At 37.2% G+C, this 24,009-nt stretch overlaps 1 protein-coding gene across 1 annotated transcript in view; it reads right to left on the bottom strand.

The window, feature by feature from the left end:
• Positions 1 to 24,009, bottom strand: part of ME1 (malic enzyme 1) — a 184,344-nt gene that overhangs the window by 41,555 nt on the left and 118,780 nt on the right. The window contains exon 7 of the mRNA XM_032339159.1: positions 7,241 to 7,350. Within this exon, the coding sequence (XP_032195050.1) occupies positions 7,241 to 7,350 (110 nt within the window). The remainder of the gene's footprint in view (positions 1 to 7,240; positions 7,351 to 24,009) is intronic.

Below are 24,009 nucleotides of genomic sequence, written 5' to 3'. Positions count from 1 at the left end.
TGCCTCTTTTTTTAAATAAATATGACAAAATAAATTCTAATATAAGAAAATAGTCCCCCCCCAAAAAAAGAAAGAAAATAGTCCAAATAGATTTTTGTCTTCTAGTATAAAGACATCATAACAGAAATGCAGGGGAATGTAATTATGGTGTCTACATACAAAATAAAGTGCTTTGGAATAATAATGTTACATCAACTAAGTATTAACTTAGAGTCTACAAATAAGAGGAAAGAGTGTCATCAGAATACAGTTTTTTTCTGTATAACTTATCTTGTATGATACAGTTATATCTAATATTCTTTCACATAATTGAGTGGTGACATGAACAACATCTCTTCTAAGAGATGACAGCAAATACCAAATTACAACATAAACTAGTAACAGTACCACTTTGAAAAGAACACTAATAGAAACAATAGGTTTTGGGGATTAAGTAATGAAAAGATTACATTTTAGGTATCTTTGTGTTACAGCTCAACAACTCAGTAAAAAGTGCTGTCTTTTTACACTTGAAAAATTTATCCATAAGTACATTGTAACAAATGCATTAAACCATTAAAATCCAGAGGGACAAATACTAAAAAGATCACCTATAATCCTACTGCTTAAGTCAAAACATTTTCAACATTCTGATGAATATTCTTACAACTGCTCTCTATATTTGATAATGCAAACTAAAGAAAATTTTAATTTGTAAAAAAAATCTCATGTCATGCCTACTGTTTTAACACACTTTCTGTATGTATTTTGCTATTATTTTTTTGCTATTAAAAATAACATTACATGCCTGCTTGTGCTTTCTCTCTCTCTCTCTCTCTATCTCTGACAAATAAATAAACAAATAAAATCTTAAAAAAAAAAAATCTCTTTGGGGCGCCTGGGTGGTTCAGAGGGTTAAGCCTCTGCCTTCAGCTCAGGTCATGATCTCGGGGTCCTGGGATCGAGTCCCACATTGGGCTCTCTGCTCAGCAGGGAGCCTGCTTCCCCCTCTCTCTCTGCCTGCCTCTCTTCCTACTTGTGATCTCTCTCTGTTAAATAAATAAAATATTTAAAAATAAATAAAATAACATTACAGTAGAGACTGCATTCCAGAGAGGGCAATGGGTGGCCAGGGCCCTGCTCCAATCCAACACAATCCTCTTTCCCTGCTCTGGGAGGCAGCGCTGTCACCTGCCACCTGGAAAGGGATAGAGCAACGTTTGCCCCTGTCTGGTTCTTCTGGGCTTCTTTGCTAAAAGACTGTGGCTCTTTACCAAAAAAGAGGCAATCAGAGAAGTGGAAAATACACAACATCAAAACAGAAGTTGATCCATGCTTGATGATGTTCTTTGAAGATGGGAGAAAGGCAGCATATTGTTCTGAGATATGGAAGAACACACTTTTGATGACAATACATCGGTCAAAGAAGGGGTCAATTCTGAGGCAGTTCTGAGGGTGGGGGAAGAGGCCAAGTCCAAGCAAAATCTCACAAAATGAGAAAAGGAATATGCTGTGGGTGTTAGCATGTGATGGACTGCCAGAACAACCCCTGTACTCTGACCAAGCCCAGAGATGCAACAACCCAGCACTGCACCACTTGGTACAGAACACAGTTACCACAGGAATGTTGTCCTTACTTGGAGCAGGCTGTGCATGCTGCTTTTCTACTATAAAATTCTCATAAAGACTTACCTCATAGCACCATATTATCTAAAGCTGTGTAAAGAAAGCAAAGGGCATAAAAAAATTCATATCTCAGGAATCTCTGCTTCCATTATTTTAATGTTAACAGTCACGGAGCTGTTGGATGTCTCCATGGAGCTGGGCTGCTCCCTGGCCAGAGTGCTCATCTCTTCCCAAGGCCACATGGTTACCAAGGAGACCCTGTCTTAAACTGAGCCTATTTGTGACTTCTTGGTTATCATTTTCCTGGCATCCATATGTAGGTCTTCACCTGTTTCCCACTTTTGTGGGGTGTAGGAGCTCACCATCCTGATGGTCCCGACTTTGTCGATGGTGATCATGCAGTTTGCTCTGGCATCTCCGGGTCTTATCTTCTCTTGCTAAAGACTAGCCTAGACATCATGTGGATGGTGGCCATGGGGGCCCAAGGGAGCAGGTTCTCTTCCAGCTTGGGAGCAAAGCACACAGGGCAGGCATCGTTTCTTAGAGGCATACCTCCTAATCCTACGTGGGACCATGCCCAGCCCTTGACTGGTCCCTGTGGTGTGGAGAGCTGCATTACCCAGTATGAGCCACCTCCAAGAGATAGCCAAGGCCTAAGGGCTCCCAGATGACCCACGACTGCACAAAGTGAAACCTGTGTGTCAGAATGCAGAAGCTTGGGACATTTCTGTAGTTGTACATTTAGTGCACACTTCTGGGAGCCATCTACATCAGGAACAAAACACTCCATTAAAGGGGGGGCTTCATATCAGCCCTGCTTTACAACTATTACTGCCACAGTTTAGGCTCTTCCAGACTAGTTTACTGCATTCGACTGATCAAGAACTAAGAATATAATGCTGCCTTTTACAAACCAGCTTTACTGTTTTGTTCAGATGTGCCTTTCCTTTTGAAATGAAAGTTAACTTCCTATTGTTCCTTCGTTAGTTCATGATTTTTTGGTTAAAAAAAATTAGGGTTTTATTTATTGTTCAACCTAAGTATGTTAATATTTGTTATTAACATTTTTGTGATGTGAAATTTTAATTCTGGCAATGAGTTTGAGAAGTTACATATAGTGCTTAAAGCCTGTGTTTTCTACAATGAGACAAGTACCTTCTAAATGTCTTTGTTTTTATTATAATAATTTAAAGTAAAACACTTGTGTCGATTTTATTAAGTATATCATTCTTTTAAAATATTTGTTTTGAATCTCAAGAATATATACGCTTTAAAAAAGATCATTTATGATCAGAGTATAATTTTTTTTTTTTTAAAGATTTTATTTATTTATTTGGCAGAGAGAGAGATCACAAGTAGGCGGAGAGTCAGGCAGAGAGAGAGAGAGAGAGAGAGAAGCAGGCTCCCGCTGAGCAAAGAGCCCGATGCGGGGCTCGATCCCAGGACACTGAGATCAGGACCTGAGCCGAAGGCAGCGGCTTAATCCACTGAGCCACCCAGGCGCCCCTGATCAGAGTATAATTAATTGAAAAAATAACATTCAGTAATAATGTTAATAATAAATAAATAATGTTAGCAATAATGTTAATAAAAATAAATATCCTTATCTAAACAGACATTTCTCCAAAGAAGATACATAAATAGCAAACAGGTAAATGAAAAGGTACTCAACATCACTCATCATCAGGGAAATGCAGATCAAAACCACATGAGATATCACCTTGTGTCCTAGAACGGCTATTAGCAAAGACAAGAAGTAACAAGAGTTGGCAAGGATGTGGAGAAAAGGGAACCCACGTGCTCTGCTAGCAGAAAAGTAAACTGCTGCGGCCACTATGAAAAAAACTATGGAGATTCTTCAAAAATTAAAAATAAAACTACCATATGAACCAGCAATTTCTCTTCTGGGTATTCATCTAAAGGAAATGAAATCACTATCTGGAAGATATCGGACCCTCATGTTCAGTGCAGTATTATCTACAATTGCCAAGACATGGAAACAATGTGGATGTCCATCGATGGATGAACGCATAAAGAAAATGTGAAACAAACAGAGACACGCACACACCCAATGGAGTATTATTCAGCCGTAAGAAAAGAAGGAAATCCTCATATTTGTGACAAGAGGAATGAATCTTGAGATCATTATGCTAAATGAAGTAAGTCAGATGGAGAAAGAGAACTACTATAGGAGCTCACTTATATGTGGACTCTAAAACAAGCAAACAAAAACAATTCACAGATAAGGAGAAGAGAATGGTGATTGCCTGAGGTTGGGGGTAGGAGTGGGGAGGGTGGAGAAACAGCATGAAGGTTGTCAAAAGGTACAAACTTCTAAGTAAGTCCTGCAGATGTAACGTACAGCATGGTGACTACAGTTAACAACATCATATTGTACATTTCAAAGTTGCCAAGAGCCCATTTTAAAAGTTCTCATCACAAGAAAAAAAAACCTGTAACCATATGTGGTGATGATGGATGTTAACTTACTATGGTAATCATTTTGCACTATATACATATATAACTCATTATGCTGGACACCTAAAACCAATACAACGTGATATGTTAGTTATCTCAATTTAAAAAGTAAATGCATATTTAAAATAAACAAATAAATGCCCTTGCACATTTGCTTTACACACCTTTATCTGCTCGGGATAAATTTCTAAAAAGAAAACTGCTGGCTCAAAGAACTGTATGTTTTAAGGTTTTTGATATACACTGCCTCCCCAAGAGTTGCACCACTTTATATTTCCATCAGTATATAAGGATGCATATCTTCTTACAGCATCACTAACACTGGGATTATAATAAAAATTTTGGACATCTTGATAGAGAAAATCAGTTTCTCATTTGCCATTTCATAAGCTTTTTAGAACTTAATGGCATTGAACTTTGAAGCAGGTTTTCTGGCCAGTGGTCTCCTTTTGTGCAAAGTCTGTTCTTACCATGTCTGATTTTTATCTTTTCAATGATCAAAGCATTTAGTATAAGATTGGGCAGTATTTACCTTATTTTTAAAAAAATCCTAATAATCAAACTAGTTTATTATGGCTAAAACTTCTACATAAAATATTTACAATGTCATGGTAGAAAACAACCATTCCAGAGAGGTCATTATGAGAACAACAACTCTTTATAATTGATTTTATTTATTTATTTATTTAAAAGATTTTATTTATTTATCAGAGAGAGAGAGAGAGGGAGAGAGAGCGAGCACAGGCAGACAGAATGGCAGGCAGAGGCAGAGGGAGAAGCAGGCTCCCTGCCAAGCAAGGAGCCCGATGTGGGACTCGATCCCAGGACGCTGGGATCATGACCTGAGCCGAAGGCAGCTGCTTAACCTGCTGAGCCACCTAGGCATCCCTATAATTGACTTTAAATGACCAAACGATGAGACATTATTTTCATCTGAACTGGCTAAATTCTGATAGTCTCCTGATTATATTATTAAATGTTCAATTTCTTTCCTTTTTTTTTTTTTCTTTTTAAGATTTTGTTTATTTGACAGAGACATAGCAAAGTAGGGAACACAAGCAGGAGGAGCAAGAGAAAGAGAAACAGGCTTCTTGCTGAGCAGGGAGCCCAATGTGTGACTCCCTCCCAGGATCCTGGGATCATGAGCTGAGCTGAAGGCAGACACTTAATGACTGAGCCATTCAGAAGCCCCGTGGTGTCCAATTTCTTAATAGATTTAACCAGCACATTTTTCCAGTTAAATATAATTTATAGTTAGAATGCATTAAAGTCCAAATCTCTACCCAAGACCAAAATCTCTATCGTTTAAAATTATTTTAGATCAGTAATGTAGAATTTTAAGTATTTTTAAAATCAAATACTTTTCATAAACTATCTTTAAATAACATAAATGTTCAAAAAAGAAAAGAAAAAAGTTCTCCCAAGGGTTCAGTGTGAAACATTTATTTACATGGTAAAGCAGTAATAGCTACATAATTATTTTCCTTGGCCCCAAAAAGCAATTTCTATGCCCACAATGGGGAAAGTATTACATTGTGGGCAAAATGGTAAAAACATAAGGCTAAAAAGGTAAAATGGAAACATATGGGGGAAAAGTGTCACTAGGGACACTATTTTGGTATGGAGAAATGCACAAAATGGTTTGGTCATTTCTAATCAGAATCCCACTAACTTGCCAAAAGTTTTTCTCTAGTCAGAGATTGGGCCCATTTTTCGCGAATCTGTCTTTTTGTTGGCTAAGGCAGTAACTCTTAAATTCTTATGTGTAAATAGGTAATATGCAGATTGTGCTTTAGGACAGGTTAGCTGGGGTGAAATCTTAATGATTTAATGCCTCCACTGAGGTGACCCGTCGGGTGGAGCGGGGAGCACTCTGCCATGGGTCCTCCAGGGCAGCTTCTCTTGTAGTGTTCTTGGACTTGGCTTAGCATTTGCCTCAGATTTCCTGTACTCCTGACTTTAATTCAGATGCAGCCCAGGCCTTGACCTCTAAATTCTTTCCTAGTTGATAGGAGCTCTGACCCTAGTTCCCAAATGCTCATTTTGTTTGATGATTTGGATTTAGCATTCTTTGTCTTAAACTGAACTCTGATGCCTACTAATTCTGCATAATCATTCAAAAGTATGTAATATTGGTCTTTAACGTCTATATGGACATTTCTGTGGGAGCCACAAAATCAAAAGATAAGAATATTAAAGAAAGGACAGTTTGTTCAATAGTTGATGTGGCTATTTTATTTAAAAATTTTTAAGATTTTATTTTTAAGTAATCTCTACACCCAACATAGGACTTGAACTTACAACTCTGAGATCAAGTCACATGCTCTATACTTGCTGACCCAGCCAGGTGCCCCTAATGTGAGGATTTCAGAGACTACTGCAAAATGAACTGTAAGTGACTCAGACACTGGTCTACAAAATCTATGTTTGCAGCATGGAAGGCATGCTATAATACCTGTATCTTCAAGTTAGGACCATAGCTCTGGAAAATTAGACTCCTTACTTCCCTTCTGAAATCCTCCAAATATTCACTTCTTATGAATAAATACTCAAAAAGAAATTTAATAAAACAGGGAGAAAACAAAGTTGAAAGACTGTAAAGCTTCTTTGTCATGAAAATGGCCTTAAGTAACAATGTGATTAAGATCGCAAAGGATCTGGGAAAAAGAAAGATTTGACCAATTACTTTAGCGCGCCCCAAAAGGTAGAGAGGCTTATTGCATTAAACACATTATATTTATCTAGCTATGTCACACAACAGATTTTAAGCACAGTGAATTTTTAAAATTATATCTGTAAAGTATATTTTAGTACATAGGGTCTTTTCACAAACAAGTGTTTGTACACAACACAAACTCTCTGAACAGAGAAACATCATCCTCGTCTTACATTTAAGCTTTTCTTTAACCACCTCATTTCCAATAGCATTCACCTTATTTCACTTGGGCTGTCCTCCTCCAAAGTTCCACGTTGGTGCTTCCCATCACTCAGATCTAATCCTTCGTGGAAATACTACATTAGAATACCTCACTCATAGTTTCCAATCTCCCACCATTCCAGTTTATTCAACTGTTCCCATTATACCTATTCTTTAACTTAATGGGAGCACATGGGCCCTTCTGTCTTGTATCTTCACTTCCTTTCCTATACAGCTTACCTTGAATGTCGTCATTGAACGTGCAGTACTGGTTTTGATATTTCTTCAGGAGACGAAAGGCATTTATATTGGCAAAATCTTCAAACTGAATAAGGCAATTCATTCCATACCTACAAGACAAAAAAACCATTCGCACGAGAAGTTCATGAAATAGCATACAAAAATAAACCTTTAAAATTAGCCTACAGAAAAGACTAAAACATTTTATTTATTTATTTTATTTTTATTATGTTATGTCAGTCACCATACAGTACATCATTAGTTTTTGATGTAGCATTCCATGATTCATTGTTTACGTATAACACCCAGTGGTCCACACAACACGTGCCCTCCTTAATACCCACCACCAGGCCAACCCATACGCCACCCCACTTCTCTCTAAAACCCTCAGTTTGTTACTTGGAGAAACAAACATTTTCTTTTAAAGGTCCTATCTTGTTACTTAGTATAAGTATGTTACACAATGTCTGTTCAGCAAATATTCACTGTACACTTACTGCAGGAAAAGCACTGTGTTGGCTCTGTGAAATAAAATGACAAAAATATGGTCCCTACCATCAAAGAATTTAAAATTTAGTAGAAACAAAAATAGTTTAAAATAAATGAAAAGTAATGTAAAAGTTGTATAAACAAGGAATTGTAGATGTTGAGAGAACAGGTATCACTTCTGACTGGGGTCACAGACCATGTAATAAATGAACTGAATTTTAAGGAATAGCTATGATTTCAAAAATAGAGATGTAGGTTTTTACAAGCCAGGTAAAGACCAGAAGCAACATAATTGAGGTGAAAATTGAGAAAGAATACATTTTTCAAAAAACAGCAAGGAAAAAAATAAAATAGGAAACCTAAAAACAAAACAAAACAAAAACAAAAACACAGACCCCCAAAAAACCAGCAAGAAGTCCTAATTGGCTATCATGTGGAGATACATGTAAGGGTATACTGAAAGAAAAGGTTAGATTTTTATATTGGAAACCTTAAAACTCAAGCCTAGGATTCTGGTTTTTATTCTACAGCAATGGCCAAACACTGCAGGGTGCTGAGCTTTGAAATATATTGGGCAAAAAAAAAAAAAAAAAAAAAAAGAAATATATTGGGCAGATTTTTATTTCTGATATAAACAGCTTACTTGTCTGACTCTTCATATGTATGGTCATCCACCCACATAACCTAACCAAGGCAAAAGAAATGAACATTACTGATAAGCCAAGATTCTAAGCATTGCTGGAGAAAGCCATATAGCCATATAGCCATTACAGATTTATGGTCTCCGCCTGAGCTAGACTCTCACTGCTGCTCGATGTGGGATTCCTCTTACTTGTTCCGGGTCAGCATCCACTTCCATTACACCCAGTGGTTACTCCTAATGTTTCCCAATCCTTTTAAATTTTGCCCTCTTTCCCTTGTCTCCTACACATGCATATGGTTTCCCTACTCTAGTATACTGCGCCATTAATCATGTACAGTATTCTTACTTGTTTTTACAAAAGAAATTCTAAATTTTTATATAGTCAGAGCTTTCACTTTTTATTTATAGTTGCTGTCCTTGATATTATGCTTATTGTGGTCTTCTCCACAAACGTTTATTTAAATATTAACAAAAAATTCCTTCTAGTGATACTATCGATTTAGGAAATAAGCTCTACATCTGGTATTGTTTTGATTTCATTTTTTATAAAAAAGATAATCAGAATTTCTGTTTTATATATTTACGAGTCAGTATATATAGTTGGTAATTAAAACCGTGAACATGATTGAGATTCTATTCGGATGCACACACACCTATGTACAGTAGCCAAGGACAGAGTAGTAGGAAACACAGATGCTTAAGTGCCGAGGATGTCACCAAGGAGAAAGAAGAAATGATTCCATGTTTAGAAGAAGGCACAGAGAAGTATGACATCCCAGAAGTCTAGGGAATAGAAATTTTTTTTTTTTAAAGATTTTATTTATTTATTTGACAGAGAGAGATCACAAGCAGGCAGAGAGGCAGGAAGCAGGCCTCCCTGCTGAGCAGAGAGCCCGACGCAGGGCTCGATCCCAGGACTCTGAGATCATGACCTGAGCCGAAGGCAGCGGCTTAACCTACTGAGCCACCCAGGCGCCACCTAGGGAATAGAAATCTAAGAAAAAAGAAAATTCATGCAACTATTCCAGCACGAGTCCATCATTTCCTCTCATCACCTGTGACCAGATACTATATTCTGTTACATACTAGGTTTGGTTTCTGTGCTTTTCCTCTTTTATTCTACTATTGCTAGTGGCAACAAATATTCTTTCACTTTTCAATAATACACATATGTCTGTATACACTTGCTTATTCTTTACAACCACCCCATGGCACAGGCAGTAGTACTGTTATCTTACATAGGAGAAAACAGGCAGAGCGTGTTGAAACTGCCTCGTAAAAATAGCTCAGTGGTAATGATTAGTGTGCTGATCTCTTTATCCAGAAAAAAAAGTCCCTGTTTTAATTACTATAGTTTTTAAATCTCTTAAATACTTAGTGAAATGAGAATAACAATGGCATACTGTCATAGGTTTATCAGAATTAAGTGATAAATGTAACTTCTCAGTGTGTGAAGACTGACACGTGAGTGCCCTATAATCATGAAATATTTTTTACTTGATAACAACAGTAGAAGCAATGGTCAGTGGGGATCTTCAAAGACCTAGAGGAAAATAACTGTCATCTTAAAATCGTATGTCTACCAAAGCTACTCTTCAAGTGTAAGGTTGTGATTCAACTATACTTTGAAAAAGAAAAAATGAAAATAAAGCATTTTTTTAAAGTAGGGTTGAAACAAAGACATCTTCAGATAAATAGAAATCAAAGGACTTCAACTAAGGCAACTTTCCAAAGGTGTATTTCACAAAAAAAGAAAATAATCCCACAAAAAGTCTATGATAAATTAAAACAGTAAAATATAATAACAAGGAATTTTTGTCCATATAAAATAGTAAAGAGGAATAAGCCTGACAGAGGGAGGAGACCGGGAAAACTTTTCCCCAAACAGCAACAGTAGAGCAGAACAAATCCTTCAGAACAACCATTTCAGGGCTGGAAATCAACTAAAGGCAAAGGGAGCAAAAATTTAAAAGGAAATGGTGGGAGTGGGGTCAAATCTTGAAAGGAACATCAAGTTTCAATGCTCCTTATGTGTATGATGCCATTCTAGTGAACTCTTCAGGTAGCTTTATTAGAAATTACTAAAATGTTTTTAAGAACTGGTAAAAGCATTTCTCTGGTTAGAAATCACTACTTTCCTTTCACAACCTCAGCAAAGCAGCACACTTTGTGTTAGCGACTGGTTACCCCCGAACTCGAGTATCAGTTGACGACCATCTGGTGCTTGTGATGGCTCCTTCCCTCCTCCTCTGCTTTCCACACAGAAGGTAAAGGCTGCACGCTTGTAGACAGAGTCCTCATACAGCTTGCTCCTCATGGGTCCGGAACCCATGTCTAGCTGCACCAGATGATCTGTCATTATGTTCAGAAGCAGCAGAACCTTGTGGTTTCAGTATGTGAAGACGAATCAGAGCCTTCTCAGTTCTATTCCTGGACCCACTACTTACTCGGGTCCTGAGGTTTTGGACTTTATACAGTTTCTCTGTGGTTAAAATGAAATCCCCACAATATGGTTTGCCTTCAGTGTTTAGGACACAATGTGGTCAGGCTACAAGTTTATAATGTTTTCTAAGTAAAATCTAGGAGTAACCAGCCATAGGGAATAAAATCCTACGCAGGATACTTCAACATTTACAAATGTTTATTTTAGAATTATCCCCTGGAGAATATTGTGTGTCTGTTTTAATTTCATGACTTTTCTCTACCTGGTAGTTAACTCTGATTTGACTCTTAAAGATTTAGATAAAGATTCATTTTGTAATACAGCATCCTGCATCATATAATAAAAGAAAACCATGCAGGAGATATTTCGTTCCACGTTGAACCAACCTTGTCGCTATGAAATTATAAGTAGTGGAACACAAGGAACTTAGCCAATTCAATTCTACATAACTATGAAAAGAACCTACTATTTTATGATCAAAATATCACATAAAACAGTGGGTGTAAATGGTTTTAAAAGTTAACAGAAATACCACCCATAAAATTAACCTGTGAAAACTGCAAATTTTCTCTTGTGGCATTGTTAAATCACAGAAAACCTTGTTATTGTGATTGATCATAGCTGACCCATCTACCACTAGTGAGGGCCAGGCACTGTGCTCTGCTCACTACACTGATTATGTCATTTAAATTCTTTCATCAACCCGAAGAGGAAGGTAGTTATTACCCCTTTTACAGATGAAGAAACTGAAGCTCAGAGAGATTCAGGGCCATAGCTGAGTGCATTACTGCCAATACGTGGTAGGGCCTGGACTGAACCGCAGGGCCCATGGTTTTAAATACTATCTATACTGGCTTCCACAGAGCACCAAGGTCATGATTAAGTCAATGAAGCGAATAGTATATTTACAAATAAAAGGATGGCAGTGATAAAATAAAGGAGTTATAATTTTACAAAACTAGCAAGACAACATTTGTATGTATTCAATATACTAGGCATTGTCATTATAGAAAGCATATAAAACAGATATTGGTGAAAACAATGAGTCTTTCTTTGATTATGAACTTTTAAGAATTTACTGTATCCAGGTGAGCCAAGCACATTTTGAGTTTCCCCAAGAGATACAGTGTCATTCTTTGAGGAGTAACTGTATATATGGCACTATATGGTACTGAAGATCTGAGGTACTTTAACTCTGATGGGTACTCAAAGATAATTTATTACAATTATTCATTTTTAATAATGTAATTGAGATCTGAGGGTGCTCAAAGAATTAAGCAGCACTAGGACCCATGGATCTGATATTTTAAACGCTTCCAGTCTCACTGTGAAGACAAAGGATATAAGCAAAAATTTAAAGGTTCAGGTTAAAAGGAAAATCAGGAGTACAAAAGAGACCATTATTGGATTTAGGGAAGACAGCATGAATTAGAGGAGGCTTCAGCTGGGCCCTTGGCTAGGATTTAAATGAGGAAAAGAGTTGGGTGGGGAGTAAAATCACAGAGGTCTCAAAGTTTGTGCTGGAGAACATGGAGGATGCTAGTTTGAGGGACTTCAGAAGATCAGTACTGGTGGCTGAGTTTCAGAATATGAATATTCTAGAACTCTAGGATAAGTAATTTGAAGTTTACTGAGGTTCCCTCTGGCCAAGAACCATCCAAGTGTAATTCTTCCTTGTAGGTAAGAATTTAGAACAGAAAATTGTTCACTTCCTTGTTGGTTCGCGGTAATGCACTGCAGCTCCACTTCCTGCTATCTTTACATCCGTATCACTGCATCACATTTAGACACTCCTCTCATTTCTTTTGTCACCCCTTCTATCATACTTTGCCGAGACTTCTTAATTATTCTCCGTGAGAGTGGAGATTACAAAGATTCAACAGTAATCATCCATTCTTTCGTTCTTTTCCCTCTACAGTCTTCCCCTTACCAAGTTCACCAGTTCTTAGCGAATCATGAGTCATCTTTAGACAAAGGACTTCTAAATCTTTATCTCTGTTGCTGATCTTTCAAAGAAGCTCCAATTCTCTGTTGTCAAATGACAGTAAAAAAGACTTGGAGAAATGTTATATTATGGATCTTTTTTTTCTTTAAATGAGAAATAAATGTTTAAGATAACTTTTTATATATTGTCAACCATTCTTACTCTGTAATGGGTTTCTGTAAAATTTTCCGTGGCGTCAAAGAGAATTACAACTCTTTTATGTCAAGGCCAACCAAGAATCACAAGCAAAACTGAGTCATTTTGTTTAGGTGTCAACTGCTTCCCCCCCAAAAATAGCAGTTTGTGAGACTGAGTTCCTTAAAATTCAACAAATTGCAAAGCTGTATTTATAACTACAATTTCCGCTTAGTATTTTTTTTTTAAGATTTTATTTATTCATTTGACAGTAGACAGAGAGGCAGGCAGGCAGAGAGGAGGGAGGCAGGCTCCCTGCTGAGCAGAGAGCCCGATGTGGGGCTCGACCCCAGGACCCTGGGATCATGACCTGAGCCGAAGGCAGAGGCCTTAACCCTCTGAGCCACCCAGGTGCCCCTCCACTTAGTGTATTTTATTGAAAAGCATTTTATTTATTTATTTTTTTAAGATTTTATTTATTTATTTGTCAGAGAGAGAGAGAGAGCGAGTGAGAGCAAGCACAGGCAGACAGAGTGGAAGGCAGAGGCAGAGGGAGAAGCAGGCTCCCTGCGGAGCAAGGAGCCCGATGTGGGACTCGATCCCAGGACACTGGGATCATGACCTGAGCCGAAGGCAGCTGCTTAACCAACTGAGCCACCCAGGCGTCCCGAAAAGCATTTTAGAAGTTACTTCTTGCCTCCAAAATCAGTACACTTTTTTCCTTTATGATTTTAATATGTATATATAAAGCTCCTAAAAATTCTAAACTTTTTCTTACAAAACTTACTACCCAAACTTTCCCTATTTCTATCATTGGTACCACCAATGCCAAAAGCACTAAGGGCATTTTCTATTTTGCCTTCCACCTCGCATCCCAGTGGTCAACATCTGTTATGGCTTCTCCTTTCTCTAATAGTAATTTTTATGCTTTCTGTTCCAAGTGCCTCAATTCAAGTTCCAGCTCTTTGGACCATATGATTGCAACAGTACTACAATCTCCTGATTAGTCTCCTCTTGCTTTTATTTTCTTTCCCACTGCAATCACTTACATGCTAAAAAAAAATTTGTCATGGTATTTTAAATAGGTACTATGTGATGAGATACTGTCTAACCTTATCTCTGCTATTCTCAAAACAAAACCTTATCCTTCCTTCCCTTATTTATTCATCTATCAAATAACATACCGAGTGCCAACCAGGAGTCAGGAATTACTTGAAGTGCTATTGATACATTCTTGCCCCTCACAGAGTTTATAATCTTGTGGAGGATACAGTAAATGGGAGATTACAATGCAGTTTCATAAGAGCTATAATAGAGGAAATTTAAGGCACCGAAATGCAGAGCAGGGGCTCCCATCTAGAATTAAGGGGCTTAGGAGAGGCTTTCTAGAGGAAGCTAGAGCCTGAAGGATTAGTAGGAACTTGCCAAGTTAAGAGAAAGAGGAAGAATTTGGGAGGCAGAGAGAACATACCCAAAGGCCCAGAGTTAAATAAATCAGTGTCATATTGAGGAGCTGAAGTAAACTAAATATGATTAAATCACAGTGTTTATAGAGAAAGAGATAAGACTTAAGGCTAAAGAGGTAAACAGGGCCAGATTATGCAGGGCCTCTAACCAAGATTAGGGATTTTTACTTGACCCTAAGAGTGGACGTTAAATTGGAGTGTGACACGATAATTTCCACTTCAGACTCATGGTGTGATCAGGGTGAAGAATGGATATCAGAGGGGCAGGACTAAAGCAGGAAGCTTACGTATGAGGCTGTTGCAGAGACCCAGCCCTGCACTTGGAAATGAGAATAAGGGCAGGGACAAGTAGATGGATTTGAGAAACATTTATGACACAGAATTAACAGTATCAAGTGAAGAGAAGCAGATGGTGAGGGAAAAGAAATCAAGAATTCCAAATTTATAGCTTGGGCAACTTGGTAAAGAACGGCTTATATTAAAAAAAAAAAAAAAAAGGAAATCTCAGGAGAAGAAGCAGGTTTGATAAGGAAGATCGGAAGATCATGAGTTCAGCTTTGGGTAAGCCGCATTTGAGCAGCCACAGAGATATGTAAGGAGAGGAAGCTGTCGGGGATATTAAGATGGATGACTTTAGTATTTTAGAGCTTGAACAGCTGCAGGGAAAGATAAGGCCCATGACAACGGCCATGAGAGTGCATCTCAAGTGATGTGGCACTAAAGGCCATTAGAAATGAAGGTCTTAAGAATAAAAAAGGCCAATATATAAGAAAGGTCATTGACATGAAAATTAAACGGGGCTAAGAACGAGACTTTTAAGAGTAGTTAAGAAACTGGGAGAAGCGAGAGAGATGATAACCTACTTGACATAAACCTCAAAGAAGCATGTGAGGGAGGAGGGTTACGTTAAGGACAGAGGGTTGATAGTCTGAAAGGGACAGAGAAGAGAAGACACTGATCTCATCTCCCAACCCTAAAATGTTGTGTGGACCAATAAGCATCACTGTTTGAAAGCACTACATGAAAAGTGGGAGTCTTACATGGGAGCCATGTTGCCATGAAGCAAGAAGGGAAAGGGAACATCCAGTGAGGAAGTGAGGACAAAAGGGAGCCTTTTATTACCAAGACAGTGGAAAGGTGTGAGAGGGAGGGGAGTGTTGGGAGTTTGGTTTAGTGGACATGAAACGTAAAGCTTGAAGTATGGAAAAGCATCAAGTATGTGAAGGAGTATATCGAACTAGACAAAGGGCATGTTACTTTTACATTGTAACAATTTCTACTTTAGGAGGAAACCAGTAATAACGATGACATGGAACAAGATTTTCTAAGAATTATGTCTAGAGGTCACGTGATGGACTGCAAAGGTGGAGTGTGGAGAGCTGGGACACAGGAAGGGGCAGGTTGCACCCCGGTCTCTCCAGTTCGAGGGCAGCACCCACACAGGCTGAAATGCTCAGGACGGTTTTGGCTCTAAAGGACCGATCTGCGCTTCTGCGAACCACTGTACTGTGACCTTCCACTTCTAGCCGGCATCATTTCTTTTGGCCAGAATGCACTCACAGAAATTTAGAAAATGTTTTTAAAAACTCCATCTGCAGATTTAACATAGAGAATCCAAGGTCTCAAATGCAAGTTTTGGTAAATACTTTATTCCCAACCTCAATTGTGTCCTTTACTTCTGTAGTTTGAATCACAAAATCTGGCTTTATCTCCTTTTCAATTTCATCTAAATCAAACTGTTTATTTCTAAAAGTCAACGACTTCCACAAAACACTAGGGATCAAGTTTGCTGCAGGTGATTAGAGGCATAAGATTTTCAAACTAGAAAGATCCTCAGACACCATTTAGCAATAAGCAATGCCCAGAAATGTTGCATAACACTCATGATCACAGGAACAGATGCACCAGTGAGTACTGGCCCTAAGAAAAAGAGAGAAAAGTCAAGTACTTGGTGCTTAGGATGACAGTAGATAGTAAAGTCCACTAAAAATCTAGTAAATGTATTATAACCAGTTCCACTGTTTTCAAGTTCTATCTTGTAGGTAGTGGATTTGAACAAATACTTTGCGAAATAAGAACTAGATCCACATACTGACTTGGATCAATACCCTCATTCTTACTATTCCCAAAAATCACTATCAGCCTCAAAGAATTTTTCTTAAATCGTTGTCATTGTGATATTTAAAAGATTTGCTATAGGTTCTAAAGATAATCTTCAAAGAGGCATTCCAAAAATACTGTTAACACTAATTATTTACAGAGTTCTAGGATATTAGTTTGGAAAGAGATACTATTCATTCAGATCCAGCTTTGTTAAAAAAAAAAACACAACACATTATTCTATAATGAAACCTTAAAATCAAAGTAAAAAATGAAAGACTGCATGTATAACTACTCAAAATAAAAACACTGAAAGACGATATACATTCTTGTGCCACTGAATAACAGAAACCTATACATAATATTCAATACAAATCGGAGAACTGTACATTTAGAAATAGCTGGGGGCACAAATCAAATGTAAATGACAAATCTGGCCTCTCTGGCACAATCATCTGGGGTAATGTCAAAGTTTGAACATGAACCATCTTCCATAATTACAGCCCACATACCAATAATGTGTTCTAAATTTATTCTATTTATAATTCTATATTAGTGGTATTTCTTATGGGAGTATTATTGCCTAATACCAATAAAAATACCAAAATATCATGTTCCCTGTTTTATTAATAAGCTCTTTTCTTCCCTGGGGGCCTTAAGAACTAAGCCATCTTATGCTCCAGTGGCACTGAAGGTCTTTTAAACCCAAACTGGTTTAAAACTATTTCTACTGGCATCTGTATGGGTACATTTATCTGCCCTGTCAATGCTTTTTTCTCTTTAAAATACCTTAATAAGTGGTTGAACTGATTCAATCTAACATAGCAAAATTAGAATTCTATTGTAGAATCTTTAATTTTAAACAATTCTTAGGAACAAAATATAACCTCGTGCTAAAATAGTTTTAACTTCTTTTTACATTAAACCATTTTTAAATGACGGCGATACTTTCTTGAATTAACAAGTACACTTATAGTTCAGTCTAAATTTTCAAGAATGCAACTCTGTCTCTGACAAACTGACAGATTTCCAAAATCTGATTAACAAAGCTATCTTTGTGTTAGAAGGATAATTTTAGGTAGTTTACTGGGTATGTGGAAGTAAATTTACGATTTGTAAACTACTAATTTTATTCTGGTATCACTGAGAAATATAAGCCAAGACAAGTAATTTCTGTGCCTAAAATAATACTTATTGAAAAGAACACTTAAAATGAATTGAATAACCCAATGAGCTTAGAAACTAACTACCTGGATTTAAGCTCTGCCTTTTCACTTATAAACCTAATCTCTTCACTCACATTCTCAGTCTTTCCACTACTCTTCTGAGAACTTCTTTGGCAATTCTAAATCTATAAAAAGAATTGGAAAAATATACTCAACAGAGGTCAAATTAACAACCCAGGCCACCTACTAGTATGTAAAATATTCAGTTTTTGAAAAAATCTGACTCTGTTACCAATCTGATTTGTGAAAGTGAGAAAATAAGAATCCAATCATTTTGCTCTATTTCCTGTCTTTTTGGTAGGAACCATCCTGACAGGTGTGAGGTGATACCTCCCTGCAGTTTTGATTCACATTTCCCTGATAATGAGTGATGTTGGACACCTTTCTGGGTATCTGCTGGCCATCTGTACGTCTTCTTAGGAAAAAAGTCTATTCAGGTCTCTGCTCATTTTCTAATAGAATTGTTTCCTTTTTGATGTTGACTTGTATAAGTTCGTTATATATTTTGGACATTAACCCCTTCTCAAGTATGTCATTTGCAAGTATTTCCTCCCATTCAGTAGGTTGCCATTTTGCTTAGTTGATGGTTTCCTCTGCTGTAGCAAAGTTTGTGTTTGTGTTTTTTAATTTTGGTGTAGTCCAATAGTTTGTTTTTCTTTTGTTTCCCTTACCTCAGGAGACATATCCATAAATAAGCTGTTAATAAGGCCAATGTCCAAGAAATTATAGCCTATGTTTTCTTTTAGGAGTTTCATGGTATCAAATTTCACATTTAGGTCTTCAATCCATTTTTTCAAGAGTTTAATAGAGAGAAGGAGAGGGACAGCATGGGCACATGAGCTGGGGTACAGGGAGAGAGAAAAGCACACTCCTTATTGAGCACAGAGCCCAGAGCCTGACAAAGGGGCTTGATCCCAGGACCCTGAAATCATGATTTGAGCTGAAGTCAGATGCTTAACCAACTTAGCCACCCAGATGCCAGATTTTTAAGCCATTTTGAGTTAATTTCTGGGTATGGTATAAGAAAGTGGTCCAGTTTTCCCAACACCGTTGAGTAAAAAGACTGTCTTCCTCCACTGCATATTCTTGCCTCCTCTGTCACAAACAACTGACCATATGTGTGTGCATTCATTTCTGGGCTCCCTATTCTGTTTCACTGATTTATGTGTCTGTATTGGTGTGAGTACCATACTGTTTTGGTCACTCTAGTTTTGTAGTATATCCTAAATTCTGGGATTGTGATACCCCTGGCTTGGTTCTTTCTCAAGTCTACTTTACCTCATAAAACCTTTTAACAAAGGATTTCAGAGAAATGGTATAGAACTTCCTGGAATATATTATTTTATTTGGGGATCTATAAACAGGATGCCTGCAAATGAATAACTTTTAGATATGCACCTGTTGTTTCATACTAAATACCTATTTATACTTTGAAAGACTAATTTAATCATAGAGAAAAGCACGAGAGAATAATATTAGCTAACTTCCATGTGCTCCCTACACAATGTTGTGAAATGCTGCCATTATGTCATGTTTATTTCAGATCAAAAACAGGGCCACATATCACTCGAAACTCCTTCCGCCCCTCCTCGGTTCCACTTCCTTCAGGTAACCATCCTCTTAAATTTGACTTATCATTTCTGCACGTTATACTTTTACTACAAATGTATGCTACCCAAAAGCAAACCTGACTTTATTCTCAAATTCTATACACATGAATAACTATATATACATCTGATGGGTGTTGAATGGTATCTGAGTCTTATGAAATGACCTCTTAATTATTAACAGCTCAGGGTAAGTGGATTGAACTGTCATCTTTTGCAATTTTTTCCCCCAATCCTGTAATTTTTAAATATATTCACGTAGACATATGAAGCACTAGTTCAGTCCATTTTAATGTGCTGTACAATACTGTATGTTATATACATGACACAATTTATCTATTCTCCTGTTGATGGACATTTAAAATACTTTCTATTTTTCACTACTAGAAACAATGCTGCTCTGAACATTTCTGAGCATGGCTCCTTGAGAACTAGTTTCTCTGGGCTACAAATGCCATACAGTAGGTTATGAGAATCCTAACTAAACCTCCCAAGTGTTTTACAAGTTAGCGCCCCTGAAAGCAGTGCAAGTATTCATCCGCAGGCTCACACGCATTTGGCATCATCAGACTTAAACACTGCTGCCACTCTGATGGAGGCAATGTGGTTGGTACTTGATTTCTGGGCAATGGCAGTGTGGTGCTGGGTAGCCAAGCAAAGAGGCTGCTTGGACTGCCCTTGTCTAAGAGTGCAGCTAGACAGCTGCCTCTACCACAGTGGTTTAAGATCCGAGAGAGGCAGCATTCCATCCACAGCCACACTCTTCCCAGGGGGTCCCCAGTCAATGACGGAGCACAGCAGGAATGCTGGGGCCAGGGCGTTTATATTCAAGGTGAACTCATCTAACAAGCACTTTGGGCTCTAGAGCTCCATATTAGGTTGGCTGAGACTCCGTCAGATACATATTACAGTCCAAGGTGCTCTCTGCCCAATTCTGCTTCCCAGATGTTCATTATGCTCGGAAGGCTTTTTTCCTGCCTAATCCTCCCTTCTCGTTAATGTGTCACAGGCATTACCCCTAATATACTTCTCACACTTCAACACCATCTCAAGAACTGCTTCACAGAAAATATAAACTGATGTAATGTATAGATAAGAGCTTGAGCCTTTCTTGAATCACAATGCTTATTACCTCTAGAAGTTGGGCAGGTTATTTAAATACTCTGTACCTCAGTTTCCTCATCTCTGAAATGGGAATAGTAACAGTACCTGCCTTACAGGTCTGAAGGAATTAAATTAATATAAGCCCTTGGAACAACCTCAGGCACATAAGAAGCACTCAGTAAGTATCAGTTTTTATTTGTCCAATGTGATTTCCTTATTTATCACAAGAGTTGTGATTAAGCTTGAGGGTATCTAAAACCATAACTAAGTAAACAATGACCTGAGAATATTTATGGGTCCTTTCCTTGGATATGTGTGTGTACTGAGGTAAGTGTTATTGCACGTGAGTAAAGATAGGGTAATCTCAAATAAAATATCAGTGATAAATAGTTCCCATCTGATTATTGTTGTCAATGATAAATCTATATTCTAAAACATGTTCCTCTACCATTTGTTTTGATTTTTTTTTTTTTTGCTCATAATAAATTACAAATACAGGTAACATTAAAAAATGCTAACTATAACACTCAAGAAATATCCTTGGGGAGGTTTGATAAAATGCCTTTTATAAACTAAGTAATACTTTCAGATTTTATAGTCTACAAATATTGAGACTGTTCTATTAGTTTCCTTTAGGGGTGATATTAAGAATCAGTCAAATAATATCATAAATATTTCCTAAGATAATGTAGAAGTCAGAATTAGTATTCTTTTTTAAATTGATTTTTTCCTGAAATTATTTCCTCAGAAATATCCACCAGTCCCTCTTTTTTAATCAATAATTTTTCTAAAATCTAGAGTAATTATAGTCCCAAATTAATTTATCTATGCAGAAAGATCAAGAAAGGTAAGCAATTAATGCATTCTTCCTAAACTCTTGTCCCCAGAGACTAGGTTAATAAGAATTTAGAAGACAATTAAGTCTTTAAGAATGACCCAGTCAAGAATTAATTGTAATCAGATTCTATTCCCTATCTTCAGTTTTAAAACTAGGGAGCTTGGCCAAATATAAACTTCCAGAATAAGTAGATGCTTATAAAAATAAAAGTCTTCATTAACTTTGTGAAATGTATTTTCTGTCTCATTCCAAAATTCTGTATTTCTCCATAGCAAGAAAAATAACCTCTGTATTATTCCAAAACCCCATATGAAATATATACCCAGAGGTCTGGGCCTATAGACCTCTGTAATGCATTTGTGAAAATAGATCATATATCCCATTCCACCCAATGGAAAAAACACCAGGATAGTATATCAGAAAATAGTGCTGAAGCAAGTGGTGGAAAGTGACAAAGATTTGTACTATCTTATCAGTAAAATGAGTAATATTACCATCTTTCAATTGACTTGTATAATAAATCTCTATTGAGTTTCTAAGACATATATGTTATTAAAATATATTTCTTATCAGACTGTATCTGCTTTTACATACCGTCATTTAGCTATCTTCTTCATTACCACTTTCATTTCTTTTTTAATTGTTAGCGAAACTTCAGAACAGAGCAGGTTCCAGGTTTCTGGGTAAATGAGCAATGATCAAAATTTCTCTTCCCTCTAAATCACCACCTCCCCCCCCCCCAAAAAGGCCTGATCTTTATGCAGGACAAATCCTATTTAGTCATTAAACTTTCCTCTGAGTAAAGTGATCACCACATTATTTAGCGATTAGAAACATCTAAGAAACTGGATTTTTCAGAACCATGTGCTACAGTATGTTGACTAGGATTTTGCAAAAATAGCAATCCTTGAGCAAGTGATTTTGAGAAACACTAGACAAAACAAACAAAAAAAAAAATAGGGCTCCTTCATTCAGCATTTGAGTTCTCAGAACTCTAAAATACTATTGCGAGCTGATAATCTTTGAGAAGAGGCTGCATAACATGTGAATTAATCATTCTTATTTAACTAGAAAATACCCTTTCACAGCCCAAAAAGAGTTGTAAACAATAATGAAAGACTAAGCATGTGCAACTGTTAAGACAGGGTTAAGAAAGCCCTTAAATTGGTCAACAGTTTATAACAAAGATCAAAACCTATAAGCAGTAGTTATTATTCTATACTAGAATAAGGATGGCATTTTTTGGAGAAAAAAATTTTCATTCAAAAGGAGGTATATGTATCATTAAAGACAAAAATTGAGTTAATTTCAAATGAAGGGAGATTTGTGGTTGAGCTAAGTAGTAAAATATAAGTCTAACAGGGGACCCCTACACAAAATTTCAGGAAAGGACTTTCCACTTTCTGGTAATACAAAATAAAAACATCTCAAGGAGGAATCGGCTTGTGATTTGAAGATATTCCTCTCTTGGGGTTATTTATTGGTATAGCTCCCTTTTCAAAGTTGAATTTATTAAACAGTAAGAAACTTCACAAAGTTTCACAAAACTCAAGAGGGATCAAAATTTTAAAAGTCAAATATAGTTTATAGACATGGTTTCATGAATTCACCCTGTTTTCTGTTCTGAGGGCTGGTCCTGTCATTTCACGAGAGAAGTACCCAGCAGCTGAGCAGGGCAATGCGGCTACAACTGAGTCACTGGGAGGCGGCAACTGGTTTAGGGAAAGCTAGCAAAGCTTAAATCATAAGCATATGTGGAGTAAAGAAATCCCTGCTCTTCTTTCTCATTCAAGCTGTATTAGTCACTTTGTTTTCCCATAAGCTGATAACAATAACATTTTGTGGATTCTGTGGTATCTGGAAAAAGAAGGAAGGTTTATATTTTCAAATCCCCAGTTAAGAAGGAATTTTTCAATAGAGGAGATTAAAGATTTGGAGTGATGCTGGTTGTAAGCAAAATATCAACTGTGGGACACTCCAAATTCTTCACATACCAAGCAATGTAAAGGCAATATGAAAATTATGACTTCAAGGGAAAGTTTTCAACTTCATAATCTGAATGTAAGACAGTAGGGACAACATTTTAAAATGGGCACACCATTAAACCAACTCATCAGGGTAGGCTAAAGGACCTAAAAGACACGAATATGAAGTATTCCTGATACTCCACCACCAAATGAATGAATAAACAAATCCGTGAACTCTCCTTTGAAACCATAGCACAGGAAAGTCTTAACACGATCATGAATCAAACAAACATCTCTTCTAACAAAGAGAAGGATTTTTTCTTGAAACATAATATGAAACCTTACAGTTTACATCGCTGTGTATTACATTTTAAAAGGTACCAATTTCAAGTGTTGTAGAAGATAGTCTGTGTTTAACACCCCTTAATTGTATCCAAACACAATATCCAAGGCCTTAACACAGAAGTATGTGACAGGGGCGCCTGGGTGGCTCAGTGGGTTAGGCCATTGCTTTCAGCTCAGGTCATGATCTCAGGGTCCTGGGATCGAGTCCCGCATCAGGCTCTCTGCTCAGCAGGGAGCCTGCTTCCCTCTCTCTCTCTCTCTGCCTGCCTCTCTGCCTATTTGTGATCTCTCTCTGTCAAATAAAAAATAAATAAAATCTTTGAAAAAAAAAAAAAAGTATGTGACAGATTTCTAAAAACCATCTGAAGTAAGAGAAAGTGAAACAAAGGATACCAGGATTAAAGCTGGGGAGATTTCCATAT

Source organism: Mustela erminea, chromosome 4 (assembly GCF_009829155.1).
Source record: "Mustela erminea isolate mMusErm1 chromosome 4, mMusErm1.Pri, whole genome shotgun sequence".
NCBI lineage: Eukaryota > Metazoa > Chordata > Mammalia > Carnivora > Mustelidae > Mustela > Mustela erminea.
This window is presented reverse-complemented; position numbering and strand designations above follow the sequence as displayed.